Below are 14,752 nucleotides of genomic sequence, written 5' to 3'. Positions count from 1 at the left end.
TTTCTCATTTATTCCTTACGTCTGCAGTAAAAAAGCAGGCTTCCTTTGGGACATTTCAGAAAGAAAAATAAATACAAAGCAGTTCTGCTTTCCCTTAAATATTGGGCTGCTTCCTGACAGCAGACAGAGTCTGCTGCCCCTTCTACATCCGACGTAATTTGCAGAAATACATCGGCCCAAAGTTGGCTGTGAGGTGAGGCAGGACAAGCTCCCCGAGCCGGCAGTTTGAGAAGAAGGAAAATGTGTCCTGGAAGAGCGTCTGGAAGTGGCTCAGGTCCTCAACATGGATACTGATGTTGAACTGGGCTTCTGCAATGTCCAGTGCCCTCTCAACCACACACTCGTTCTGCAGCGGGGACAGGGAGCACGTGGAATACACCACCTCTCCTCCCGGCTTCGCCGCCAGGATCCCAGCCCTGCAGGCAAGGAGAACACACACGTGTCACGGGATGAGCAGGACTCTGAGGGAGGGACACGGGCATTCCCACCCACCCAAGCTGGGAAACCAACAGGGAACTCGGAGGAAGTGACAGACAAACCCCACTGAACTCCACAGGCTCGGCACTCTGTGTCACTGCAACATGAGGAGGGTTTTGGGCCAGGGAAAAGAGTCAGATACTTATATTGATAAGTTATAAAGAATTTAATGTGGGAGATGCTACTGGAGAGCAGCTGGAAGGTGTAATCCTGCAGACACATCCAAAGGAACAGGACATACGTACAGGGGAAGAGATTCTTGGAGTTCAAGTGCTGCCATGGGACTCTTTAATCTGCCTCCTTATTGCCACAGCACACAGTGACAAGCTGTGGCACTTCCCAGCACCACAAGTCCTCCCGTGTTCTGGGATAGCTGGGCACTCAGGAATCCTCCAGGGCTGACTGCCAGGACCCAGGAGATCACCACCCAAAACAAATGTACCCATCCCATTCCTCAGACACTTCTCCCTGTATCCTACAGCTACTGCTGGGACAGAAGGACAAGTGATCTGACCAAGAGCATTTGCAATTCCTTACGCTTACTGTGATTTGTGTTCCAGTTACTGCCAGAAAACTACACATGGTTCCCGTATTCCCAGCTGGGGACAGAGTAAGGTTTCAGTGCTTGGAGAGCTGCTCCCAGCACCCAGGGAACACAACAAAACCGAGCTGACTCACATCAGCAGCTGCAGCTGCAGCATGGGCAGCATCTGACGCTCTTTGGTTCGCCTCTTGTGGAAGATGTTGTTGTCCTCCTCCATGGCAGAGTGTCTGTCTGTCGTGCAGGGCACATCCACCAGCACCTGCAGCAGCAGAGCTCCCACCTCAGCCCCATGCACAGGTCAAGCTCAGCAAGTCCCCTCCTGCAGCCAACCCCATGCCCACCTCCTTGACCCCTGCCAACAGCTCTCAGTGCCCGAACACAGGTGTGCACCACACTGAACTGTGATCATCTGGCTGCTTTGGCGTTTTGGGAACATGCAAAAATGGTAGAAAACATCCTGCACTAACTCATGTCCTCATTTAATGTCCCTGCTCTGTGTGTGTCCCTGGCAGAGCTCCTGCAGCACACACGGGCATTGCTGCTGCAGCGACGCCTCCCGGAGTACCCAACCCAGCCCCTGAACACCAAACCCAGCCCCTGCGGTGGGACACGGCTGAGAACCCAAGATTATCTCATCTTTATATTTAACCCCTTCCAGGGATGGACAAGAACAGGATTTCTAAGGGGTATTACACAGGCAAATAAAGGTACAATTCTAGATGCACATATGCACCAGATCCTGCAGGAAGGAATAGAGGGAGGAAATATTACTCCTTATGTGGCTTGGTCCTCCCTCTTTCTCTGCACTTATGATTACAGAAAACTACACAGTGGAAGGATAAGCTGCTGTCTTCCTTAAAAAGAGGAGGGAAGTAAACTTGATAGGTTTATCTTCAGTGGCTCCCAAATGCATACCTTATGGAAAGTGCCACCTTTCACCTGATCCCAGTCCCTTCCGTCATAGGATGTGACACTCACAGTATCCCTGACTTCTCTGGGGACATAGCTGTGGAGAATCTGGTGCAGCCTCTTTGTCCGGGAAACAGAGACATCATTGGCTGCCAGATGCCCTGACAGGACAGAACAGGCACACTGAGAACGTCACTTTTGCAAAAACACACAGAAATTATTAATGGTCAGACATGAACGTGTGCAGTAGACTCCTCCAGCCCTGATTTACACATGGGAACACCCATCCCCACTCACCACAAAACCCAGTCTGCAGCAGAGCCAGAGTCTTCCCACCCGGAGCCGCACAGAGGTCAAGGACAAAGTCATCCGGCTGCACGTTGAGCGCCAGGACAGGCAGGAGAGATGCTGCATCCATGAGGTAATAGTCGAGGAGCCCCAGAGAATCCAGCCTGGAAATCATCAGTTTGCACAACAAAAGCAAATGTTGGAGTGGAAAAGAAAATAAAAGAGCGGCTGGAAGTGAGGATAGGGACACATGGAAGCAGCCCCTGAGGCTGGCAATGACCAGGGTGGTCTGTCAGGGATGTCTCACCGTGCAGGGCGAAAGCGCGTGATGTCACCCCTGGGGAAGGTGTAACACTTGATTTTGGAGCTGATGGAGGCGCAAAGTGGCGGGGACATCTCTGCTTGTGTCATCATTTCTGCCTGCATCCCAGTCCTGCCCTCACCAGAGCCCTCCTGGCACCCTCTGGCCGCTTCCCCCACGGCTGCGCCCCGCTGCCATTGCTGCGCCTTTTGGGAGGCCTCAGAAACAAAATCGGTGGCATTGAGCAGCTCCAGCTCTTGGGGAACATGGTCAGCAGCAGCAAAGTTGTTGAGGAGGGCCCCGTACTTCTGCTCGCAGAGCAGGCCAGCACGGACCGAGGGCCACAGGGCGCCCAGGTGCAGGCTGTAGCTCGTGTCGAAGTGGTGCAGCGCCAGCCGCGTGGACGGGATTCGCGGGGCCGTGGCAGCCTTGCGGGGAAAAAGAGTAGAAGTGTTAAAATACCTCGATACCCCCATACCCAGCCCCCCCACCCAGCCTTCGTGTTTTCCTGGGAGAATCCAGCACTGGGGTCTGTGCTGCCACAGCTCCATGAAGCCTTTCCAGAGCGTGTGACAGGACACGGGGGAATGGCGTGGAGTTGTGACAGGGGAGCTTATGTTGGATTATGTTGGGCTTTTCACCCACGGGGTGGACGGGCACGGAATGAGGCTCTCCAGGGAAGTGGTCACAGCACCAAGCCTGAGTTCAAGAAGCATTGGGACAATGCTCTCAGGCACAGGGCAGGATTGCTGGGAGTGTCCCGTGCAGGGCCGGGAGCTGCATCCTGATGCATCCCTTCCAACTCAGCACGTTCAGCGATTCCAGGATTCTGTGAATGGCCGATCGTGCTTGGGGGCCGGCGCTGGGCACGGCTGCAGGCAGAGCGGCGGCACGGGGTGCAGCGAGAGCTGGAAGGGGGCGATGAGAATGGGGTTTGCAGGGGGGTGCAAAAGGTTAGTGGGGACAAAAGCGGGGTGCAAGCAGCGCAATGGGGTGCTCTGGTCCCGCCCGGCCCAGCTCACCCACTTCTCCTTGTGCCGGTGCCGGCGGGGCCCCGCTCCCAGGATCGCTCCCGGTGCCGTCCCCGGCCCCCGCCGCAGCAGCGCCGCCGCCGCCCGCCCGCGCCCGCCCAGCGCCGCCATCGCCGCTCGCCTTCCGGGGCGGGCCCGGGAGCGGCTGGGAAGGGCCAGGAGCAACCCGGGAGCGGCTGGGAATGACCGGGAGCAGCCCGGGAGCGGCTGGGAATGACCGGGAGCGGCTGGGAATGACCGGGAGCGGCCGGGGAACCCCGGCCGTGCCCCTGGCGGGGGCCGACCTACATCATCTTTAAGGTCCCTTCCAACCTAAACGTCCGGTAATTATTGAGGTGGGTCTGGGCGTCAGCTGCTGAGAAGGATCCGGCAGCAAACGCGCTTTGCAGCAGAAATGCACAGGCACAGCTAGACCCTCCTCTGTGCCACAGGAAGAAAAGACAAAAACGAACCACACCAGAACATACTGGAACTTACATGGTACGCTTAACCTAATAAAAGTCTGAAATCCGCCAGCAAAAGGACCATGAACCACTGCCTGGATAAAGAACAGCCAAATTTATAAGGTGCTGGCTTTCATTCCACTTTGAATAGCCGAGAAATTTTCTGCCCCGTGAGATACCCTGGTTTTCCTCCTACTGAACATTCTCTCTCACTAAAGGAGCAGGCAGAGCACAGACAGGACAGTCTCAGGGTGAGCAGATTGGGTTGGTAGCTCACACAGAAAGGCTTTAGCTCCCCCCAGGTGACCCTGCCTAGAGCAGGTGAACCACCCCCGTGCACCTCCAGAGCCACGTGGCTGGTTTCCTGGGCAAAAAGGCAGAGCCGGCTGCTGCCAGGAGGCTCTTTCAGCCGCTGGCAGAAGCGGGAGACAGTGAGGAACAGGCATCAGCTTTGTCCTGAGGGTGGGGAGGAACTTTTCTCTCCTAGAAAAGGGTCAATCCCTTCAGTCTAACCTAGAACACTGATTTGTGCTGTCACTGAACAATATTTAGCGTGAACTCTGTTCTTGTAGGGCTTAGGAATAATCTCTGTGCTCCAACAGACAGGTTCTTCCCCATGGGATTGGGCTGCAGAAGCTGTCCATCATGGCAGTACTAAAACAACATCCCCACAAGTGAGGAAAACTCTCCCGCCCCTAAGTGGACTCTGACACTCGCTGATTTCATCTTAGCCCAGTAAAAGTCAGAAGCAGGAGAACTAGGAAATGAACACAGGGCACTTCCACAGGAACTCTCAATGTTTAATATGGAAAATTACAGAACATCAACACGTTTTGTTATTTTTTTTGCACAGCTGCACATCTTCCAGGAGCACAGAGGCAGTGACAGGCTGCCAAGAAGCCGTTTCATTCATGCTCAGCATGGAGGATGGACTGCAGGAAGCAGAACTGTGATCCAGGAACCGCTGGCACTGGCTGTGGAAGCAGATGGATAACTATGCCCCCCTTCACTTCAGCTTACTGAAAAGCTTGTGAGCAACCTGCAAAGAAACAGAGCCCTCAGTAACTCATGGTTTAGGGATGGAAATCAGCAAGGTGTCACCACATGCCTCTTGGGTTTTTGGGCCACAAATGCACACCGCTCCACAGCCCTGGCTTTCATTCTGCAGTAAGTCATTGAAGAAAGCTACTGAGATGCCTTACAAAGCTTTAGCTCAGGTTCAAAAGGTTTAACTTTAGAATGGCAAATACAAGACAGAAATAGTCAAGTTCCCATTTGCAGAGTACAAACACTGGGTTTAAGTTATTTAGTTGTTTAATACGTACCGAATCCCAGCTAGAGCTGTTCTAACAAGGAGGAACCGAACATTAAAGAAGAAAACAGGACTGCACAGCCACCACAGCTCACAGTCAACCTGGCAGCAGTGTCAGCAGCGTGGCTGAAGGCAGCTCTGCTCAGCGCCGCAGCACTTACACAGTGGTCCCTGGCGTGCAGGAAGTCGAAGAGCTCCTCTGTGCACTGCTCCTCTGTATCGGAGCGGGAGGACACCCGCGCGTCACACAGCTCCAGCCGCTCCCGCGCCTTCGCGCATTTCTCCGTCTGCTCGCAGTGCTCCCGCAGCGTGGTCAGGGGGTCCTGCGGACACGGGGCTGGGCTCGGCACGGGGACACCCCGGCACGCCGCGTCCCCCCGAGCCCCAGCGCTTTAGGAGGGAGCCCGCATCCACCCCGCAGCCCGGCCTCCCCACGGAGCTCTGGACCACCGGCACAGCGCGGCCCCGCCCGAGCCCCCCGAGCCTGTTCGTCGGCGCTGACGGCCTCTGACGGCTACGAGTCCCCGCCGCGGCTCCCCGTCTTACCACGAGCTCTTCCTCTTCCTCCTGCGGAAAGAAAAGAGAGCACAGCGTTACGGGGCGCCTGCCCGTCCGGGGATGCCGTGCGGGCCCGGCGGCGCCCCGCGCTCACCTCGGGCTCGCCGCGCTGCCCCATCGCGCTCCCGCCGCACAGAAGGACTCGCCAGGGTCACCCGCCGGAAGCGCCGCTGCCCGGCCCGGAAGCGGAAGCGCTCCCTACGCGGGGCGGTGCTTCCGCCCGCGGCTCGGCCCTTCCAAACATGGCAGCGGCCGCGCGTGTGGCCGCTCCAAGACGGCCATTGCTGCGCTCTCGCCTTTTCTCTCCCTTCTTCCCGTGTGCCTCGGCCTCGGAGCCGGCTCGGCCGGGCTGCTACCGCCGGTCTGTCCGCCCCGCTGCTCGACAAGACCTCCCCAACATGGCCGCCCGCTCGTGCCACCCCCCAATATGGCGGCGCGGCGCGGGCGGTTCGTGGCCGGGGCGGTGATGGCGGCCGGGCGGCCCCGCAGCCTGTTCGCGCTGAGCGCGGCCGCCGTGAGCCGCAGCATGGCCTCTCTGGAGCGGGACGTCTGGGGTAAGGCGCGGGCGGCGCGGGGCAGCGGGGCGCGGGTCCTGGGCCTGCCCGCATCCTGCCGCACTCTCCCTCTGGCTCTCCGCAGCGCTGCCCGGGCACCTCCTGCGGGGGCTCCTGCCGCTCCTCACCGTCTTTCATCTCGAGCGGGCCGAGGACGCCGCGCGGAGAGCAGGTGACACCGGCGGGGACGGCGACGAACCGGCGGGGACACCCCCGGGCGGGAGGGACGGGCCCCTCAATCTGACGGGGTGCGAGGCTGGAGGGATGCCCCCAAACCCGGCGGGAGGAGCCCCCAGCGCAGGGACCCTCCGCTGGAGAGAGCCGCCCGCCCCGGCTGGAAATGGGAGCCCCGACACAGAGGGGTCCCAGGGACACCGCCCTGTATCCCACACCCGGGCAGGCTCGGGCTCTGCCTCCGGCATCCCATCAAGCTCCGGAGCAGGACACTGGGACAGGGAGAGGGGTGAAAGCGCCCTGTTGATGATTCTTCCCCCCAGGCCTCTCGACACAGCCCATCTGGCGCAAGCTGTGGGACGATGTGATGAAAACCAGGCCGCCCAACTCGGAGGTGAGGAAATGCTCTGGTCAGAGAAGGGGCTCGACACAGGTGCCCTGTTTCTGCCGTGTTCCCTGAGGTTTTCTTTCTGGCTACCTCAAATCAATTCCTGGCACCTATTCATAAGCGTTAGTAGAGCTCCAGACCAAGGCATGACCCTGGTAACATAAACATTTTAGGAAATGGGATTTATAAGGGAAGCATAGTGCACAGCCACACCCTTCATCTCCCAGCAGTGAGTTTGTCAAAAGAGCAAGTCTTTGCCTACAGATTTTCACTGAAACAGAGGGTAAAACCAGTATCTTATATCACATTTACAGCTACACTGGTAAAAAAAAATATGTTGATGTCTTAGAAAGCATGAGAAAAGTAGAGAACACAGTGAGTTTGGAGAATGGTTTTATGTAGAAAAACTGAAGCAGCTTCATTGCTTCATCATTGTATGAGTCATTGACAGCTTAATGACAGCCAGTAAACAGATGCTTTGGAAGAAAATTGCTGGTGACATGGTTTTTAATAGGCAAAAAAAAATGTCCCAGCTTCAAACCACTGAGTGTTTAAATTAGGCCAGAAGGAGGATGAAGAGAGCAATGGGATTAACTCAGGTTTTCAAGGAATACACTGAGGAAGGATGCTGAGAACTAGAGAAGTGGTCTCAGTGGAGCAAGCAGGAGGGGTTTTTTGGACACCAGGTTAGCAGACAGCAATAATTTAACTTAAAAAGAACAAGAAAAATAGATGCTGACTTTTTGTTCGTACGTCCTGTTGTTCAATTGCAGAGCATAACATGCTGGAGGAAGAAGTTCCTTGAAACATTCTTCTCCAACGTCCTCCATGGTGTCTTGGACGTTTCCTCTGACTGGCGCCTCAATGACCGTCACTTTTCACCTCTGCTCCATAGCTCCCCACACGTTTCCCAGCTCACCCTGTGCAACATGCTCCAGGGGGCTGTGGAACTCACTGCCGAGCACAACCACAAAGTGCTCGAAAACCTGGCTGGCTCCCTGCGGATCCTGAAGTTCCAGCACCTCCTCTCCTGTGACCAGTCCATCAGGCGCTCGCTGGTTTTGCTCCTTCACCGGTTGATCCACCACGGCTCTGTCAGCCAGGTGTCCATGTATTCCTGGCCTGTTCCCGACACGGTTCTTCTTGTTCTCATCCTGACCATGAGCGCTGGGTTTTGGCGCTCGGGAAATGCCCTCACCTGTCATGGCAGCCCATGTGGCCTTTGCAGAGAGGAGGACAAAGCCCAGAGCCACGAGTCAGCACAGGAGGGAGCAGAGAGGGGCTGTAATGCTGAGCAGGAGGGGAGCAGTGGTAAGAACCAGAAGACATCCCCAAAAGAGGTTGATGCTCGCATGGACTCTGTCCTCTCTGGCCCCCGAAGTCCTCCCCTGCGAAACCCAGCATGTGAGGAGACAAGCAGCGAGGTGCCCTGTGGACACACCAGCGTTCAGGGGGGTTCTTCCCCTAGTTCCAGCTCAGAACAGCTGTCCTGTCACCCCATTCCTCGAAAGACACGCAGACGGCTGAAGCCTGCACTGGGGAGGAAACGTCGCTGCCTCAGACGGAGCAGGGGACACTATGCTGACCCAGAAGATCTGTATGATTTTGTTTTTACTGTTGCTAGAGAGGATAATTCAGGGTTACTGGATAAAACCAGGACCCCTGAGGCAGAGAATACTGAGAACTGGACTAGTTTCTCCCCAGGATGTCCATGCACTGGCCACGCTGGCTGTAAGAAAAGAGGAGGACATGCTGGAATCCTTCCTCTGAAAGCTGCTCACCGCTTCCGAAGTGTCTCCACGCTGGAATTGTTCTCCATTCCTCTGACTGCGGAGACATGTCGGACTCTGAGTAACCTGCTGAGCACCTGGGTGTCATTAGAAAACCTGGTTCTGTCCTACAATGGTCAGTGCTCTTAACAGGGCACTTCCTTCTAGCCCTGCTCTAATGGTCTGGCTTCCTGCTTGCGTTTAGCCTGGGTTTTCACTGGAAGGGGCATTGTAGGAATATTGGTGCCCCATCTGGAGAAGGGTGTTGGGTGAGATGTTTAATGAGCGTGGGGACTTGAGGGAGAGAATGGGATCCCTCTGTCCCAGAACAGCCCCAGGCTTTGTGCTTAAACATCCTTCAGAGAGGGCAGAGGGAAGAGCCAGATCTCCATCTCCCATGCACAGAGCGTAGCTTAAGGATGTGTGGATAAAGCAGTCTGTGAGTTTAGCCTTTGACTTTGGCTGCCATCCATTGCTGCAGCTCCAGCTCGGCATGTCGGTGCCTACACACACAGCTGACACTTTTCTGTATAAATGCTGTTCCAGGCCTGAATGCCAACATCTCCTGCATCCTCTCCGGGCTCCGGGCCCTGTCCCGTCACCCAGAGTGCCGCTTCCGCACGCTCCGTGTGAGCGACATGTTCTCCCACATGCCTTGCCTGGAGCTCGTTCGCTGCATCCTGAGCGCCCTTCCCCAGCTCCACACACTCTCTGTCAGCTTCGACCTCAAAAACCAGCTGGAGGGCAGCAGGCCAGAGGTGAATCCAAGCTGCAGCGAGGAAGAAATCCCAGGTAGGAATCATCATTTTGAGTGATGGCCAGGACTTGGCAAGCAGGTAGAGCTGTAAAGGCTTGGTACAGGCTTCACTCAACACTATTATGGTGGTTTGTTACTAGGCAATTACAGCCTTACCTTTCTGATTTAGTTGTTGCAGTTTGTCCCTTCCAATCTGAGGTGCGCTGGGGAGCTGGAATCTTGGAGAAAACATCTTATTGCCGTATCCCAGCCTGCTGCAACATCAGCTTTGTACAGGGCTAGTCATAACCTGCTACCTGTGACTGTCCATGGGGAGCCTATCCCACCAGATCTGTAAATTGAGTGGGAGCTTCCAGTTTGTCTGTCCCATTGACTGTGAGAATGTAAGCCTTAGTCACACCCTTAAGCAGAGGGAAAGCATCCTTTGATCATCACAGTACCACAGGAGATGGCAAAGCACTGCCCAAGTCTTTGGATTACAGCCTGGGAGCTACATCAGTGTGTGCTCAGCTCACAGGTCTGTTATCACCCCTATTAGCCCCTGAATTGCCAGAAAAGCAGTGAGCAAAGCCTGAGTGAGTGTGGAGTGGGTTCAGGAAAGACCTGTGCTCTGGGAAGACACTGAGTGGGTTGTGCATTAAAGGGTGACCTTTTCTCAAGCATTGGTGAGCACAGTAGAAATTGGTGGTCCTGTGGTCTGGCAGAAATCGTAGAGTGAGCTGTGATTGAGATTACCCCAGGTCTGAGCTGCCAGCGCTCCTTAGGGCAGGGCATGATGCATAGGAAGTTTCTACCAACCTAAAGGATGGTGCTGTTGGCCATACAGGCTTCCTGCTTGCTGTAGCTACACCAAAGACAGGCACTCCAGAGCAAACTCTTTCCTTGTTTTTCTTCCCTTAGAAAGCTCCCTGGAGGTGCTGGAGATCCGATTCCCCAGGGAACCTCTGCACACTGCGTTCCTGCTGCCGGTGCTCAAGGCGTCAAAGTCCCTCCAGCAACTGTCCCTTGACAGTGTCACACTGCCCTGCCCCCAGGAGCTCGGGCTCCTTTTGCAAGTGCTCAAAGGTACTCTGCTAACCCGTAGGCAGCATCACTGGGGTACACACAGTGTAGCCTCCATGCTGTGGTCTTCCATCCTCTAGCGTGAAGCTAGCATAGGTGGGTCCATCTCTTCAGCTTAGACATCACTGAAGTCTCCCAAGAAAAGGAAATGCGTGTCAGCCATCCCACATGCCATGGATGATCCTGCACAGCACAATGGTTCCTTTTAATCATCCACAATCCAGCACAAATTACCCACAGTCTCTTGGTCAAAGTCAAAGTCAGTTTCTTGGTAGCTAGGTCAGGATCTCTTTATCCCAAGGATATGCAGTGCTTTACCTGAGAACTTGTTTTACTTTTTAGAGTGTACTCCAAATTTGAAGAAACTGAGCTTTCATGATGTAAACCTGGCTGAGCACCACAAAGAAGTTCTGCTTCTGCTTCAGGATCCTGGCCTACAGGGTACAGCCAGCACCTGGGTGCTGTTGCTGGGAAAGGTGCTGCGGGTGGCTGCTTTTGGCTGGCTGGCATTTAAGAGGGGAACCTTTGGATGTGTAATATTTAGCCAGTGTCACAGACATTTGGAGCAGATCTACAGGTGTTAGAGTGGGAACATGCCTGGTTCTCTGTGCCAATGGAGCAGAGGAGCAGCTGGCAAATCCTGTAGGGAAGTGTCTCCAATCTCAGCTATAAAACAAAGATTTTTAATCTGCAGAGCACATCAGCCTTTAACTGGGTGAGCTGGCAGAGCCATTTGCCTGGGTGTGAGTTCTGCTCTCTTCTTGTGCTGTTACACACAAGCCACTGCTGGGGGAGCTTTGTTCTTGCATGTGGATTAGGGGCTGGAGCTGTCTGCAAAATGTAATAATGAAGCACAGGGAGCACTGATGTGTACTGTAAATCCATTTCTTCATAGAAATCACATTTTCCTTCTGCCGGCTGTTTGAAAGCTCCACTGCTGAGTTTTTGTCAGAAATAATCAATACAGTGAAAATAAATTCATCGCTGAAGAGCCTCAAACTGCCTGGGAACCGCCTTGGTGCGTAGTCTGTGTGGCTGTGGGGCCTCAGAGCAGCTCTCTGGAGGGAGCTGTGGGGCTGGAGTCAGGACCATTGAGAGCTGCTGACCACAGTGCTGAACTTCCCATATGCAGGAACAGAGTGGGATTTAGTTCACAAAATAAGGAGCACTGGATTAATTTTTAAAGGTAGAATTTCACTTGCATTCAGCAGTATACCAAGGTAGTGTGCAGGAATTACGGTTGCTTTTCTCTGACAGCAAATGCAGGTTCCAGCAGATCTCCAGTTTTGACTGAACACTGATCTGCTTCAGACTTTAAAAGGAACAGATCCAGCATCAGATGCACTGCCTCTGAATCAGAGGCACAGATTTTGCCCAAGTTTGGTCAGTTTGTCTTTACACTGTTGGCAGCCACTGGAGGGATGAGAATAAGTAAAGGAAGAATTTGTGTCAAAGTGGAACTGAATTTACAGAAGTGATAGGCTTTTTGAACCACAGGCCAAGTAGAAATGTTTGAGAAATTTGACACAAAATTAATTGCAGATAAATCCAGAATATTGTCTGGTCTTTTAACAAAGTAAAACAGGAAAGCTTGGGATAACATGAATATGTGTAATTTCTAAAACAAAGCTGCATCTCGACTTCTCAAACAAAACCATGATTTTCCTAGGGAAACAAACTACCCTGTCAGCAAATGTTTTCCTTGCCTTGAACACTGTGCTCAGGGGATGAACTCACTTGGTGTCACTGAGGGGGACACACTGAGGGTGCAGAGGTGGGCACTTTGTGTTGCATTCACCTGCTTATAGACTCCGTTTTTGCACTGTTGTCCCAGCCCTATGACAATGTAAATTTTAAGACCATTTCCAATTTGCATCTAATAGTGCATTTCTCCCTTTCAGGGAATCACAGGCTGGTTGCTCTTGCAGACATTTTCTCTGAAGATTCCTCCTCTTCTCTCTGCCAGCTGGATGTCAGGTATCCTGCTCTAAGCTCTGAATTCCTTGTTTTGGGAGGGAGTGAGCTGAACTGGGCTCTGACAGCAGGAGCACCCGAGTATAGCTTTGTTCCTTGAGAGAATGTGTGCCCAAGAAAAGCTCAGAGAATGCTGCAGTGGGCACATATACCCTCAGGGACCCCCAGGATCTCTGAGACATTTCACCTTTAGGAGTCAAGTTCCATCTTTTAAGCAGCTTTGCTGCTCCCCTGGGAGCCTCATGCAGGCACTCCCTGAGTTGTAGGTTAGGACTAGCAGCCCTACATACTTTTACTCTCAGGCATCAGTGAACAGCTCTGTTGTCACTGCCCCTTCATATCAAGGGAATGCTGTCACTGTTCCTGGCACATCCTGAGAATGCCTCTGCATTCCTTTCCTCAGCATAAGTCTTCAGTCAGAACTGCTGCTCTCTTCTTGATCCTGAATAGCCTTACAGATAGGCAGTAGCCTTCATGAAGCACAGGGGTGGCATTTCTGCAATATTAACAACTGCTTTGCTTGATTCTGCCCCCCCCCTTCTTTACATCCTTATGGCTCAGGGTGCTCAAGAGTACACGGGCTTGACAATTTATTTAACCATGGCCACACTCCTTCAGCAGAATTGAAGCCTGACTGCTACTGTGCCTTTGACAAGATTTAAATCCAGCATGCAACTTGATATTTGTTTACACATCTCTGCCTGGGAATTGACCTTTAAATCTCCTAGAAATACCAGGATCTGACACATGCCCTTCAGATTTTCTCAGCAGGAAGAGATAAATGATGGTTTACTGCTGAGTCTTGCACTGGGACCTGTAGGTTGAGCCAGGCCCCTTGATCCAGAGTTGACAGCTGCAACATTTTAAGGCACAGCTAGGTCTACTCAAGTCAGTAGTAAGAGGTCTGGATAATGAGTTTAACTTGGCAGCTGTTACCATCTTGGTTTAAAAAGGTTTCCAGCCCTTCATACTCAGTTTTGTTTTTCATGAGAAACACTTGTATTTTGTACTGCTGAAAAAAGGTGCAGCTGGCCTTGAAACATCTTCAGGTACCTACACTGGCAGTTACTAGAAGGAACAGTAATTTAAACCACTCAGATTATAGCCTAGACTCTTAATGGTTTGTTTTTCTTCTGTCCCTGGAAAGCTCAAATTGCATCAAACCTGATGGGCTGCTGGAGTTCACAAAAAAGCTGGAAGGCCACATCCAGCAGAGAGGGGGACAGCTTCCATTCACACAGCTTCGCCTGTTCCAAAATTGGCTGGACCAGGATGCAGAAACAGCACAAGAAGCGCTGCGGCGTCTCAAAGCCGTGTGCAGTGTAGTGAACGACGCGTGGGACTCCTCCCAGGCCTTCGCTGACTACATCAGTGTCATGTGAGGGACAGGAGCAGGAGGAAACCCATCAGCTTCTGATTTCACAGCACAAGTGGGGGGTTCTTCCCCAGCTCAAGCAGTACAGAGTTGTTCTTTTCACTCTGCTGTTCATTTGAAGAAGGGGTGTGACACTGCCATGACACACCAGACCACGTGGGCCAACAGCTGTATGTCCAGGTGATCTGACCGTGGTATCTTTTCGAGTATTATAAATGGCACATACACCAAATGAGCTTCTGAACAAACAGTTGTTTATGTCACTGTGTGTTGTAACAAATTTCATGTTGTTTCAGCTAATGTCTCACCAGTTACCATCTCCAGAGTGGGAGAGACTCAAAAGCCATCAGGCTATGGTCCCTGGCAACCAGGTCTAGGTGATCTTGTTTTTGAGGAGGGGTATTGGACCAGTATCACCTGACATCGAACTTCATCATTCTGTGGTCTGTGAAGTAAGACTTCCTCCCTCCACTAAAGGGAGTAGAAAACAAGCTAACAAAGCCCCCAGGCTTGACCTTTTCCATTCGGAAAGTTGTCATTTATACCAAAAAATTCTTTCTGTACCAAGTAGCTTGCTATTTATTTGCAATCACACTGCCCTTTTCCAGTGTCTGGAGTCATTTTACAAAGGTTTTGAATAGTTTGTTATTTTGTAACATTTTTATAATAAAATTATAATTAATATCCATAATGTACCAAAGTGAATTTTATTACTGTCATGTAAAGGGATCTCATTAAAACACTGCTAGATCAGGGGATCCTGCCCATAACAAAGCAAGTGGTTTTAGAAATGGAGTTACTGGAATAGAGCCTGATTACCTACTGCTTGCATGATC

The 14,752-nt window shown here is 52.8% G+C and overlaps 3 protein-coding genes across 4 annotated transcripts; 1 reads left to right on the top strand and 2 right to left on the bottom strand.

The window, feature by feature from the left end:
- Positions 1–26: 26 nt before the first annotated feature.
- NSUN4 (NOP2/Sun RNA methyltransferase 4) lies at positions 27–3,688 on the bottom strand. The gene is made up of 6 exons (XM_014250640.2): positions 3,542–3,688; positions 2,526–2,947; positions 2,228–2,382; positions 1,937–2,091; positions 1,156–1,280; positions 27–416 (listed from the first exon to the last, which is right to left on the bottom strand). Exons 1-6 carry the CDS (start codon positions 3,659–3,661, stop codon positions 143–145), a joined length of 1,251 nt encoding a protein of 416 aa, XP_014106115.2. The 5' UTR covers positions 3,662–3,688; the 3' UTR covers positions 27–142.
- A 1,084-nt stretch (positions 3,689–4,772) lies between these two features.
- UQCRH (ubiquinol-cytochrome c reductase hinge protein) lies at positions 4,773–6,061 on the bottom strand. The gene is made up of 4 exons (XM_005521122.2): positions 5,958–6,061; positions 5,852–5,872; positions 5,467–5,628; positions 4,773–5,032 (listed from the first exon to the last, which is right to left on the bottom strand). Exons 1-4 carry the CDS (start codon positions 5,979–5,981, stop codon positions 5,000–5,002), a joined length of 240 nt encoding a protein of 79 aa, XP_005521179.1. The 5' UTR covers positions 5,982–6,061; the 3' UTR covers positions 4,773–4,999.
- A 110-nt stretch (positions 6,062–6,171) lies between these two features.
- Positions 6,172–14,489, top strand: LRRC41 (leucine rich repeat containing 41). Of its 2 annotated transcripts, XM_005521287.3 has the most exons (10): positions 6,172–6,417; positions 6,503–6,589; positions 6,915–6,985; positions 7,753–8,884; positions 9,295–9,540; positions 10,406–10,570; positions 10,910–11,008; positions 11,463–11,585; positions 12,469–12,544; positions 13,689–14,489. In XM_005521287.3, the coding sequence occupies exons 1-10, from the start codon at positions 6,291–6,293 to the stop codon at positions 13,921–13,923; spliced, it is 2,361 nt and encodes a 786-aa protein (XP_005521344.2). In that variant the 5' UTR covers positions 6,172–6,290; the 3' UTR covers positions 13,924–14,489. The 2 variants fall into 2 exon arrangements, with proteins under 2 accessions (XP_005521344.2, XP_087916296.1); XM_088060170.1 differs by lacking the exon at positions 11,463–11,585.
- The last annotated feature ends 263 nt before the right edge of the window (positions 14,490–14,752 follow it).

The sequence above is a fragment of the Pseudopodoces humilis genome, chromosome 10, assembly GCF_049639895.1.
Source record: "Pseudopodoces humilis isolate 2021_Gansu_Grassland_sample_001 chromosome 10, ASM4963989v1, whole genome shotgun sequence".
NCBI lineage: Eukaryota > Metazoa > Chordata > Aves > Passeriformes > Paridae > Pseudopodoces > Pseudopodoces humilis.
The sequence above is the reverse complement of the archived record's forward strand: the minus strand, read 5'-3'. Positions and strand labels throughout refer to the sequence as shown.